Genomic DNA, 13412 nt, shown 5'->3' with positions numbered 1-13412 from the left:
AAAAAAAAAAAAAAATCTTTGATAGGGGCTGGAGAGATGGAGAGATGGAGAGATGGCTCAGCGGTTAAGAGCACTGACTGCTCCTCACAACCATCTGTAATGGGATCTGATGCCCTCTTCTGATGTGTCTGAAGACAGCAACAGTGTACTCACATACATGAAATGAATAAATCTTTAAAACAAAATTTTTTATCTATATCTGTATCTATATGTGTGTATGCATAAATATCTCTATAAGTGTATATATACACATGCATGTGTGCGTGTGCACATGTGCGTGTGTATACCATCTGTATGCACGTGACACTGGAGAACAGAGGAGTTATAGATGGTTGTGAGCCACCTGGTGTGGGTGCTAGGAGCCGACCTCAGGTCCTCCTCAGGAGCAGCAAGCACTCTTAGCTGCTGAGCCTTCTTTCCAGGACCTCTTCCTCCATAGTTTGAGAAGGGTCTTTCTAAGTTACCCAGAGTTGCCTTGAACTTGCGGTCCTTCTGCTTTAGTCTCTCCGGGAGCTGGTATTACAGGCCTATGTCACTATGCCTAGTTGAGAAAAGAATTTTTAAAGCAACGCTGAGAACTGAACTCACAGGCTTGCACACACCAGACGCGTTTCCTACCACTGAGTTGTCTATTACTCTCTGAAACCCACTCCCCCCTTTTGATACTAGGTCTCATGTAGAACCCGCTGGTTCCCTGCTTCTAATTCCCAGGTGCTGGGTTTACAGGCGTGCGGCACCATCCTGCAAGAATCAAGGATTTCAACTGTAAGACTCTAAGTACTGCTGCTGTCTGGGTGCCCCTTCTCTGGGTGTCTTTCTCTGCAGCATCTGAATGCTCTGAGGAAAGGAGGGCATCTTGTTCACCTCTGCACACCTCAGCATCCAGTAAAGGACCTGCTGTACAGTAGGCAAGGGGCAGAGTTTGTTAATGTGTGGATGTGGGAATGAATGTGAGCATGGATAAGTAGAGCAGCCTCTTATGTTCTTGATATAAAATCACAAATCATCAATATTTGATATAAGATTCCAGTCTTTAATCCACAGCGTCCTTTTCCACCTCCGGGTGACATGATGGCCACTGTGTTCTTCACCTAGTGGGATTGACGTGCTAATTGGAGAAATCAGAGAATCTGGGTGACAAAGAGTCAAGCAAACGTACCACCTCATTGAGCCTCGGGTTTTTACTTCTCACTGAAGGGCTAGGACTCTCTGGACTGTTCAAAAAAGTGGGCTGCTTCTGCAGAGTAGAGGCAAATCTTGCCCTTCCCTACAAGGATTGAGTGAGAAGTTGTGTTTTTCAGTTGACCCCATTCCTTAGCTTCCCAGTCAAACACTCTTGAAAGCACCCCCTCTTTAGAAAGCAAGAGTCTGGAAGGGTGGCCGTGGTGGGTACCAGAGTACAAAAAAGGTAGAGAGGTGTCCCCCTCCTGACCCTCATCTCAACCACCCGGCCACTCTAGCTGGGCCCCGGCTAACACACCCCAACTCCACCTCTTTCTGGTGGGAGCAGTTTTAGTCATGTGCTGGCCCCGCCGTACCTGAGCATAGGAGGGGGAGCCGTGGGTTGAGGCTGATATCTGCTCAGACACATCCGAGGACCTGAAGAAGTGCTCTGACCTCAAATAGAAAGCACTCCTGCTTCCCACCACCCCCTTCTGGTGTGGAGTAAACTCTAGCCCTGTCTAGCTTCGTCTGTGGAACACAAGCGGCAGAAGCAGATGTAGGCAGCAGGGACTGCTTACTGGGACATTTTCTGTTAACTTTAACTCCCGCATCAAGTAGTTCTTCTGGTACTGCTCATTCCGTTGTTTCCTAGTCTGAAGTCTCTTCTTTTTTGGATTCTTTAATACCGTCTTCTGATTCAGCTGTTTCAGAAATTACAGGGAAACTTGTCAGAAGGGGCGGCAGAGGTACACTCATTCTCACACACAGTCTTCAGGTAATAGTTGCATGCACACACAGTAACCTGTCATGTGGGCCTTGTTGGCTTGGAGAATGGGTCAATAGCTTAGCCACCTTCCTTGACTGAACATGCCTGAGTGCCATGGTTGCGGATCAATGCCCAAATGTTCGTGATTTATGACACAAGACCAGATGGCACGATAACACGGTCAAGTGGGGATCACTCTGACCACTGACACGTAGCTACAAGATTCAGCCTGGTGTTACCATAAAGAAGCTCCAGCAATTAAGCAAGAAGCATATAAAAGGCACAGTGAAATACTCTGGGGTAGGATGACTGGCTAGGGACATATTCTGAAGTGACCGAAACCAGGAAGCCACTTGTGATAGGCAAGTGTTTTCCTCCTGAGCACCCTGGGACTATTGCTTTATTTCCTGGAGGTTCTAGGATGGCTGGAACATTTCCCCAATTATCTAGTGTTATGGTACTTTACAGGTTTGTTTTTTGTTTTTTTGTTTTGTTTTGTTTTTTAATGTTTTGGGTGTGTACAAGAATCACCCTTTCACCTCGTCTTCGACGTTGTTCAGTAGACGAATAGGAGGGCCATCAGAGAGGGAGCTGTCTGAGCCACTCGTGCTAACACCGAAAGGGGAAAACAAAGAGAGAGACAAGGAAAGAATGGGTATTAAAGGAGGCAGAGGCTCTGTACCTGGGTGTTCAGAATCAGTACAGCACAGCAAAGGCTGGCCAGATGGGCAGAGGTGATGTGTCAGAGGGTGGGAGGGACCATGGGGTAGCAATGTGATTTCCCTGAGATCAGAGGCTTTTCCTGCTTCATTTCCTTTGAGATGATACTAATTCCCAGAAGCCAGGATTTTTCCAGTTACTCTGGGAAGACTTGCTGAATGTGTAAATAAATAAACGTGATTTAAAAATCTAAACACCATAAGAATTACTTCAAGAGCGTTTAGCCAGGTGCAGTGGCGCACAACTGTGACACCAGCACTTGGAACACTGAAGCAGGTAGGACGGCTGAATTTGAGTCCAACCTGAAACTCCATCTCAATAAAGCAAAAACCAGCTGGACATGGTGGTATGGATTTCTAAATACCAGCACTCGAGAAAGGATCGGAGGGATGGAGGGAGGGGGAGAGAAAGGGAGGGATAGAGAGAAAACACTGAGAAAATTTTGAGGGGTCTGGAGAGATGGTTCAGGGATCAAGAGTACTGGCTGCTCTTCTAGGGGACCCAAGTTCAGTTCCCAGTGCCCTGCTCTCCCCTCCATTTTGTTCCCTCTCCTCAGTGCGCAGAGAGGAGTCCCACCACATCGGAGCAGGGAGGACGCCCTATCTTCTGTCATCTAATTTCCAATATGCAGTTATCAAAGGCTTCTCCAGTCAAGATGGAGCCCTCAAGGCTGCCGGACAATAGGCTCTGTAGTTCTTTTGGAGATAATAGACTACTTTAGCAAATGGATATCAAGGCATCAGTTGCAGTGTGTTCTAGAAAATGTCAATCATGTGTACCCACACAAAGTAATCTCACCATTCCAAGTCTGCCTTCATGTGCAGTGTGAGAACGGCCAGGTACCACCCCTGAGAGCCTTGTGGCATCTGACTTTCTGGTAGAGAAACTGGAAAACTGTTTCTTCTGTGTCTCAGCTAAATAGGTCAGTGTTCCTGCTGAGTCAGCTACAGTGTTAAATAGGTCAGTGTTCCTGCTGAGTCAGCTACAGTGTAGCGTCTGGCTATCCCTGCTGTTGGTTCTCCTGGGCTCTATGGGTCAGTAAGCTAACATACACAGGATACTTTGGTTTGGGGGGCTGCAAATAGAGAGGGGCTAGTGCAGTGGGCTGAGGAGTGGAAGGGGTAATGGGTTCTTAGGCTTCTCAGGTTCCAGTTGGACCCACTCCTGCACCTTAGAATCAGACAGGTAACCCACAAAGGTACTGCTAGGGACCAGAACAACGGAGAAGACAAGGAAGAAAGTGGTTTTTATATTCCACCACAGGCTCTTATGACTCTGTGACTCTGGGTTCTCACAGAGGTCTCTCTCCATGTAGCCCCGGCTTCCCTGGGACTTACTATGTATATCAGGCAGGCCTTGTACCTACAGAGCTATGTCTACATCTCCTTCCAGAGGGCTGGAATTAAAGGAATGTGCTTCCACACCTGGCCCAGGTCTTGGGACATGAACATGCTCTTAATTTGCATGGACATGCTTTTAATCCAGCAGAGGTAGGCAGATCTCTGTGAGCTCCAGACCAGCCAGGGTGATGCAGTAAGACTTTGTCTCAAAATAAACAGATAGATGATAGATAGATAGATAGATAGATTAATCGATTGATTGATCAATAGATAAAAAAATAAATAAACAAGAGGATGGGATGTCACATAAATATAAACTCGGGCTTTCCTTAAGCTCCCAATCCCCCTGCCTGTTTCCCACGTGCTGGGATCAAGGCTGTCAAGGATGCATTACCAATCCCAGATTTTCTTTGAAATGAAATTTGTTACCTGGATTCAATGTCAGACAAAGGAATGTCACTCCAGTTTCCTTCTAAATCCATGTCTTGTCCAAAGTTATTCAACTTTTTGCTGATTTCCTGTTGTAAGAGCTCCTTAAGCTCTTGTAGACACTGTGTGTACTGCGGCAGAGGGAAAGACAGCTTTATAGGCTATTCACAAAATGGTTTGGAGAGTATGCTAAAAGGCACTTAGTCTATTGATGGGGTAAGCTGTAATTCTGTCTGTGAAGGGCATGGCGACAGGTAAGTTACATAGGCTATAAAAGCAAAACTATTTACAGCAGATCGACGAGCCCCGCCTGAGCCACTTTTCTCTGGCTGTAGCTCACTTTTGCAATTGTTTCATTTATTTTCCTAAGTTGCAAGCAAAGTGTAGTGGTTTGAAAGAAAATGGCCCCACAGGCTCATGGGGAGCGGCGCTATTCAGAGGTGTGGCCTCGTTGGAGTGGGTGTGCCTTGTTGGAGGAAGTATGGCATCATTTCCTGCTGCCTTCAGATCAAGTTGTAGAACTCTCAGTTCCTTCTCCATCACCATGTCTGTCTGTGTGCTGCTATACTCCCCACCATAATGATAACGGACTCAACCTGTAAACCAGCCACAATGAAATGTTTTCCTTTATAAGAGTTGCCGTGGTCCTGGTGTCTCTTCGCAGCAATGAAACCCTAACTAGGACAGAAGGAACAGTTTCAGTGGTGGTGTTCTGACTTTGGCCCACAGAAAGTGCAGTTTGGATATAGGCGTAGGTCAGGAGAAGAGGTCTTGCCTCACACTGAGTGAGGAGCCTTGTGTTCCACCCCCCAGCACCACAAGAGGAAGAGACCGTGCTGATTAAACAGCCCTTCTCACTCTGTATCAAGTACTGCTTCCGGGGCAGTGCACATCGAGACAACACTTCAAAAGGACCGTGAGAGATGGGTTACTGTGGGTACACACCCCCTTCCAAACCGACCAAAGGAGTAAGGAATAGCCGCTGGAAGGCGATGGCCTAGGGACAGAAGCAAGCTTGAGCATGCCTGCAGTGGAGGGGAAGGATAAAGGGTGTGGAAACTGAGGATGCAGAACAGAAAAGCAACTGGTGAGGCCTCAGCTTACTTAAGCTACAGGGGCATCCAATAGTGCAGAGGACAGGGTTAGTTTTAGCCAAGGGAGTACAAGCCGTGTGTACAGTTCTTCTGAACTACAAGAAGAAGTAGGCTCAGTGTGGCCGGGAGTCAACCTGAAGTTGGGAGAGGGTACCAAAGGGATTAGCAAGGATTACCATTTGTTGGTCCGTTACAGGGTAGGGGTTCTATTTTCTCTGGTGATAAAAAACATCAGGTTAAATATATATATATATATATATTTAGAGGGGGGGGGAGGAGTGGACTCTGGTCCCATGTGGAACTCAGCAGAGTAGTGGTACATCACATCTTGAAACTCCACTTTTACCTTGGTTTGGTCAGGATCACAGAAGTCCAGGAGAGTGTCACAGACATGATAACCTAGGGACTTCAGGTCCTCAATGGTAAAGTGAGTGTCTCTTTTACTACCTGGAAAAAAAAAATCAGCATTTCTTATTAGATTTTTTTTGTTTTAAACTGGGGATGGAGAAGATGGCTTAGTAGCTAAGAGCATTTGCTGCTATTCCTCAGAATCCAGGTTCAGGTCCCCGCACCCACACAGTGGCTTACAACCATCCAAAACTCCAGTTCCATGGGAGCCAGCGCCCCCTGCTGGATTCTGCATGCAGTACATGCACATGGTGTAGGCAAAAGACACATAAATATAAATATAAAAATAAAAATGTTTAAATTACGCGTAGTTATATGCTTCTGTGGACATAAGTACATGCGCCCAGGGCCACCAGAAGCCTCAGCTCCTCTGAGCTGGAGCGACAGGCAGCTGTGAGCTGCCTGACACCAGTGCTAGGACTGAATCTAGGCCCTGTGGAGAAGAAGCAGGCATTCTTAGCCACTGTTATCTCTCCAGCCCTAAATCTTTTATTTTTAAAATATTCATATTTATTTATGAATATGAACTTTTTTCTTCACGTATGTCTGCACCATGAATATTTGGTGACTCTGGAGGTCAGAAGAGGGTGTCAGATCCCCTGGAACTGGAGTTACTAATGGTTGGGAGCACATGGATGCTGGGAATAGAACCCAGATCCTCTCCAAGGACAGTGCTCTTAACAGGTAAGCCATCTTCCTGACTTTCTAAATCTTACTGGGTAAGTACAAATCTTTCTAGAAAAATACCACTCCTCAAAGGGCTGGAGAGATGTCTCAGCATTAAAAGTGCTTCCACAGGACACAAGTTTGGTGACAGTACCCACACTGTCACCCATACTGCCTGTAACTCCAACTCCAGAGGACCTAACACCCTTTTCTGATCCCTGCCTGCAACTGTGTGCACACACTCACATCGCACACACTATAGACACAGATATACACAATACACACGGATAAAAATAAAAAGAAATTTAAAATACCACTTCTTATTTTAGAATAGTATATTTCTGAACAGGATAGCTCTCCTAGCTTCAGTTTGGCTCAGAATCTTTGACAGTGAAACAGTTCACTATTATAATGGATTATTGTGGGGAGCCGCCCCGCGCTCTCCATTTCAAGATGGCGCTGACATCCGGTGATCGCGCCCAGTAAACAGGGTCCCGCGCAGGCGCCTGACATTCTCCTTGTCCCTGGAGTTACGTAAGCATTATGCGTCATCTGGTGTGATTGACTGCAGCCTATCAGGGAGTGCCACGTCCTAGGCGGAGACACTCTCCTATATAAGGGGTGTGCCATTTCTGGTCGGGGTTCCCTTTCCTGTAGGCTTATGCTCTCCCTCTCAAGACGCATTAAAGCCTTTCTGCAGAAGGATCCTGTGTGTGCCGCGTTGTTCTTGCTGGCGAGACGGTAGCGCGGGACAGATTATCAAGTTCTTTTAAGATTATTCTGGTCTTACTTTATGGTGGGTGCTGCTTAGTAAAGCAAGATTTATAGTCTGGTGTTACTACCATCACTTACAGGGAATATGAGCTTCAGGGAAGTTGGACTACTGAGCCAGGGTCACAGAACTAATAAACGCAGCTGGAAGTCCAAACCCAGTCTTCCTGATCCCCAGGGCCTGAGCAGACATTGTGAAGCACTGTGTCCCACATTCGTGTTTGGGGAACTAAGGCCTGTGAGGAAATCCTTCTCCAGCTTTCCCGAGCCCGGCTTTCCCTTGCTAGACTCCCCTCTTACCTAGGGTAGACCCGCCAAAGGTGGACTCCATGGTGTAGCTGTTGATGATGCCCATCCGCCACATCACGACTCTTCCTGTTCCTTCTTTGCATTTTTGGACCTTAAAGTTACAGCTGTCGAAAGAGAACTAGAGAGAGACCCGCATTCTCTGTTAGTTATATAACACGGCGAGTCTGAGATGTCTAAGAGTCATTAATATGAAAACAAGAATGCTTCTTTGGGAGCTTTTTGCGTGTTCTTTCCTAAAGCAGATTCCAACAAGACACTGATTTTGAGCAATAAAAAAGGTGGTAGCAGGTGCGGGCAATGCGGTTGCCTTGGCTGGGGAGATAACAGGCCCCGAAGCACTTAACGTGGACTGTGATCTCCCAAGGCAAAGAAACAGGTACCTCTACTGTCCAGGCTTATTTGCCTCCTATCCCAGAATATCTTGTCAGATGAGAATCCCTAGGAATCTGGGAGTCCTGGCATACTTTGCCATCAGGTACTAGCTGACTCTTCTAAGTCTTTTCTTGACATATAACCCCAAAACTTATTCAGTCCTCCTGCCTCCATTATTTGAATACTGGGATTCAAATATATGCATGGCTCTATAGTTTATTTTTTGTCACAAAATATCAACTTTCAGATCTAGGTTTTCCTCCAAGTATGATTTTACCACCAACCCCCTTTGGTTTTTGAGACATGGTTTTTCTGTGTAATGGCCCTAGTTGTCGCAGAACTCACTCTGTAGATCAGGCTGGTCTCAAACTCACAGAGATCTGCCTGCCCAGTGTTGTGATTAAGCAGTATGCCATGACTGTCTGGCCTCTAAATATGATTTTTTATTTATATTTCTTATTCCCAAAGTCTCTGACTAGGGCTCTCTCTGTCTCTGTGGTATTAATCTTTTCACTGAGAATCTGATGTCTTCTTTTGCCTTTAACGCCCAGTTCAGCTTCTCATCATCCACAGTCTGTAACACGCTTACCTTGTCTGGTGCATTCTTGCTCAACATTAAAGGAAAGACACGCTCATGAAGCCAGTGCTTGTGGTTGTTGCTGTGGCAGCCATACAGGAAGATATTGTTCTTGCGGCTGTGCCCATGGAAATCACAGTACAAGAGAACCTCTCTTTCTTCCAGAAGTCTATTGAGGGACAAACAGAAGGGTGCAGTAGACATCCACACTCATAAGAGATTAAGTCACTTGCTTATCTATGGTCACAGAGTCAGTCAATGGTCAAAGCAATCCTCATGTGATGGGCAAACCTGTCCGGCCAGCCCTTCTCATGTCTGCTCACACAGCGGTTCTTGGGAACTTTCATTTAGATCTTATCTGCCGAGTGTTCGCTTCCGGTGGAATGGAGGCTCTTCCAGGATGGGTGCTATTACCTGAGAGCTCCCAGCTGCCTTCACACAGGCTTGAGACATGCAGATTGATTTGTTACTTTCTCTTTATTAGGAGCAACTTACAGTGAAACTTGGGCACTCAGTCTCTGGGTCAGCGAGCCTGTGTTTAAATGCCTGCCCTGTGGCTTACTAGCTCTGAGACCTTGTTCAAGTTGTTTAACAGCTTTGGAACTCAATTTCCATTGTCTACAACAAAGTGGGTGTTGACCATATGTAATTTCCTAGGGGGGTTTATGGGGAGAGTGATAAGAGTGTTACTCCATACTTACACACGGTTAGCTTGATTACAATTACAGTTTCACAGGAACAGTAAGACCCTGACTTTCCCCATCCAATTGTTTGACTTAAAAATAAAACAACTGAGCCCAGCATGGTGGCCCAGGCTAGTATGAGGCCAGCCTGGGCTACATAGTGAATCCCACACCAGACCTTCCATCAGAAACAAACATGAAGTAAGTGGCTGGAGAGATGGCTCAGTTGGGAAAGTGTTCATTATACGAGCATGAGGACCCATGTCAAAGTTCAACATGGAGAGGATGGGGGGGGGAGGGAGTCCCCAGGGCTTGACAGCCACCCTGGCCAAACCAGCGAGCTCTAGGTTCAGCGAGAATTTCTGTCTCAAAAAAATAAGATGAAATTGACAATATAGCTCAGTGATAGAGCGCTTGCCTATCTAACATGTCTTACACCTTAAATTCAATTCCAGGGGGTGGGAGGCAAGTGAAATGACTGACACGTTGAAGTGTGCTCAGTTTTCTCTTAGAGACCCCACGTGATTTAAAGGTCTGAAAATTAACCCGTGACTGCAAGGACTGTCAAAGCCATACCGGACACCTAAAACAAGACACAAGCCCCTCCCCCTCCAAGCTTCTCCCCCTCCAAAGGCGTGAGCACCTGGCACTCATGCTCACAGCATTCACAGAACTATCAGCAAAGAGGTCTCACCTTTTGATCATGTTCTTGGTGTACCAAATGCAAGGGAAGGAGTCCTTAAGAATGGTTTTATAATGCCTGTTCAAGTCCCTTCCGGCCAGCGAGCACCGATAATTCCCCACTATCACGCCATCTGGGTTTAACATGGGAATCACCTTGAAGACAAAGAGATCCCTGAGGAGCTGGGCATCGGGAGAGTTGCCAAGGATGAAGTCCAAAAAGCCGTTCATGATCCAGGAGCTGTTACTCTCTCCGGGGTGGACTCGGGCGCTCAAGACCACGGCTTTCTTTGCAGCTGCCTCTTGAGGGGTCCTGGATGGATTGGTGATGGTCAGCAGGTAGACAGTATTCCCGGCTAAGCTCCTGCATAGGGCTCGGAGCTTGCAGAACTGAGACTGGATGGGGTTGTTTGCTACTGACAAGAGATAGCATTGCAAGTCAGTGTAAGTGTAAGGGTAAAAGTGTGCAAAGAAGCAAGTGTCCTGGTCGTGAGGAAACTGCGTGGTCCAGGTGAGGCAGTAGAAGGGCTGCTGGCCGTCGTCCACGCTGTTCTTGTAGTACTTGATTTCACGGCCCTCTCTCCTCCAGCCGATGTTGTAGATGGTGGCGTCCAGCTGAGAGTACATGAGAGGCTTCATCCCTACTGCGTAAAGGCTCTTGGGTTTCAGCAAGTTGACGATGGTGAAGCGATAGGTAGCATCTTTTCTGGTGTTCTGAACTCTGAAGTAAAACCACTGAGTGTGCTTGTCCGTGTAGAGGTCAGTCCGCAAGGTGAGTTCGTACTCATAGACACCTCTGCCACAGAAAAGAAAACCAAGATGAAAGGACCTTCCTAACCCTCGTCACCTCCCTCCCAAAGCACGCGTGGGAAAGCACTGTAAAAACAGACGGACCGGGCTGGTGAGATGGCTCAGTGGGTAAGAGCACCCGACTGTTCTTCCGAAGGTCCAGAGTTCAAATCCCAGCAACCACATGGTGGCTCACAACCATCCGTAACAAGATCTGACGCCCTCTTCTGGAGTGTCTGAAGACAGCTACAGTGTACTTACATATAATAAATAAATAAATCTTTAAAAAAAAAAAAAAAAAAAAAAACCACGGACCACAATTGCCTGCTACAACACACCGGTTGTTTTGGTTTTTTTATTCCTAGCTTACCCACTACTCCAAGTCACATAATAAACTAGTGAAACTTCTGGGAGGCAAGTTTATTTGGGACAGAGAAAAAAGAGTCCCAGAATCCATCCTGTAAGACCACAAATATTTAAAAACATAATTCATAAGGGTGTTCAGTCTTTAAGATAATTAAACAAAAAGTATTGTAATTGCCCCTGAAAGACAGGGTGAATGAGGTATAGGATACACACAAAACAAAATTGTATGCATGCTTCACTTAGTTAGAGACCAGGTCTTACACCATTATCCAGGCTGGCACTGAACTCCTCGGCATAAGCAGCCCTCCTCCCTCAGACACCTGAGGAGGTGGGACTGCAAAAAGCACAAGTCGCTGTGCCAAGGTTTCATAAATAAAAATGAGGAGGCGCACACACACACACACACACACACACACGCACGCACACACACACGCATGCATGCACACACACGCATACATGCACACATACACATGCGCACACACACATGCACGCACACACACGCATACATGCATACACACATGCATGCACGCACACACACGCATGCACGCACACACGCGCGCACATGCATTCATACAAACAAACACACACACACACACGCATGCACACACATGCATGTACACACACACACGCATGCATGTGCACATACACACACACACAAACACACACACATATATGTGCTAAACTGCTAATAGTCCTTACATACAGGACTTTTTATGTTGTATATATATATTTACTAATAATAATGTTAAAGTTTTATGTATCTTTTTAGTGTTGCGTACACAAGGACATGAGTGTGTGTGCTGTGGCATGTATATGGAGGACACAGGCCAACTTTGTGGAGCCGATTCTCCACTTCTACATTCATATGGGGTCTAGGGATTGAAGTCAGGCTGTAGACTTGACAGGCAAGTGACTTTACACACTGAGTCATCTTGCTGGCCCACGGATACAACTTTTAAGTGAGCTCTTTTTCCTTTTTTTTTTTTTTTTGGTTTTTTTGATCTTTTTCCTTTTATAAGCAGAAGAAATGACTTAATGTTTTATTCTGGGGAAAAATTAGTCATAATTATTCAACTCTTTGCCAGCCCCTTGATAAGTTCTCTACCACCTGTCTTTTGCAGATATTCCTGATCCCTGAAGTTGTTCCTTGAGACCACCCCCCCAGCCCCTCAGCCAGCACCCTTGTTACTCACACTCTGACGGCTTTCTGCAGATTCCCGCTCTCAAACCTTGACTCAAACAATAGAGTATTGTCATCCGGCCCTTGCAGTGTGATAGCAAGTTCCTTGATGGTCCCTCGTTTGCCTCCTATTCTGGAACTAGTGAAGTATGCACCTTCTGCAGGCACTACAGAGGAGAAAGATACTGTTAGGCTATGCTCCACTCAGAATGCATTCACTCAGCAAGTCTTTACCGAGCCCCATCAACCCTATAAATATTCAACAGATTATTTATTGTCCTTACTGGGACCCTTGACCTTATAGCCATGAGATGTTTTTTGCATATATTAATGAGCGTTGAGTCCAGGCCTCACCCTACCAGGCCAGTGTTCTACCAATATCTCTCCAAGCAGAGGCCCTTCATTTTCAACAGTGCACCACTCTGAAGCCTTTAAGTGGTTTAGAGTGATTCCTTTTGCATCAGATCCTTGGCACAGAAGAGACTTCTCATTCCCATCTAAATCCTGATGTTAAAGGATGAGTAAAACTGATACCCTAGCCTAGCTTCCTGGAACTCTGGAGGAGGCTGAAGTAGAAGGACTGCCTGCTGCAGGTCCCAGGCCACACAGCAAAGCCATAAAAATCAAAATGCTAAAACCAAATTAACCCGGACATCCTAAGCATCTGACACTGGATGAAATCACAGAGATGACTTGCCTGCTTTCTAAGGCAGCTCTCAGAACATCTGCAGTCCTATTCTACAAAGTAGGACCAGTCAATTTTTTAAAACTATAATGAAAAATAAAGTATATCGCATATAATGTTTTGGCATAGCCTTAAAGAATAAAGTGAAAATAGAAGTTTGAGAAAAATTGCAATGGGTGAATTTGCCTAGCGGACAATCAAAATGGAAGTAATCAGGGAAAGCAAAGGTAATTTATCAACCGTATAAATATTCAACAGATTATTTATTGTCCTTACTGGGACCCTTGACCTTATAGCCATGAGCACTGTGTCCCCAAAGCAGAGCTGTGGGGACTGTTCTTGTACAAGATGAGAGTCAGCCGGGCCTGGTGGCGCAGGCCTTTAATCCCAGCACTCGGGAGGCAGAGGCAGG

At 46.1% G+C, this 13412-nt stretch overlaps 1 protein-coding gene across 1 annotated transcript in view; it reads right to left on the bottom strand.

Annotated features, from left to right (window-relative positions):
• Agbl2 (ATP/GTP binding protein like 2) overlaps positions 1-13412 on the bottom strand; it is a 28882-nt gene that overhangs the window by 2010 nt on the left and 13460 nt on the right. Inside the window, exons 8-16 of the mRNA XM_029536574.1 lie at positions 12329-12482; positions 9994-10776; positions 8629-8785; positions 7659-7785; positions 5860-5960; positions 4420-4550; positions 2470-2539; positions 1743-1865; positions 1163-1267 (exon numbers count right to left, since the gene is read on the bottom strand). Coding sequence (XP_029392434.1) covers positions 1163-1267; positions 1743-1865; positions 2470-2539; positions 4420-4550; positions 5860-5960; positions 7659-7785; positions 8629-8785; positions 9994-10776; positions 12329-12482 — 1751 coding nt within the window. The remainder of the gene's footprint in view (positions 1-1162; positions 1268-1742; positions 1866-2469; positions 2540-4419; positions 4551-5859; positions 5961-7658; positions 7786-8628; positions 8786-9993; positions 10777-12328; positions 12483-13412) is intronic.

This window comes from Mus pahari, chromosome 3 (assembly GCF_900095145.1).
Source record: "Mus pahari chromosome 3, PAHARI_EIJ_v1.1, whole genome shotgun sequence".
Taxonomy (NCBI): domain Eukaryota; kingdom Metazoa; phylum Chordata; class Mammalia; order Rodentia; family Muridae; genus Mus; species Mus pahari.
This window is presented reverse-complemented; position numbering and strand designations above follow the sequence as displayed.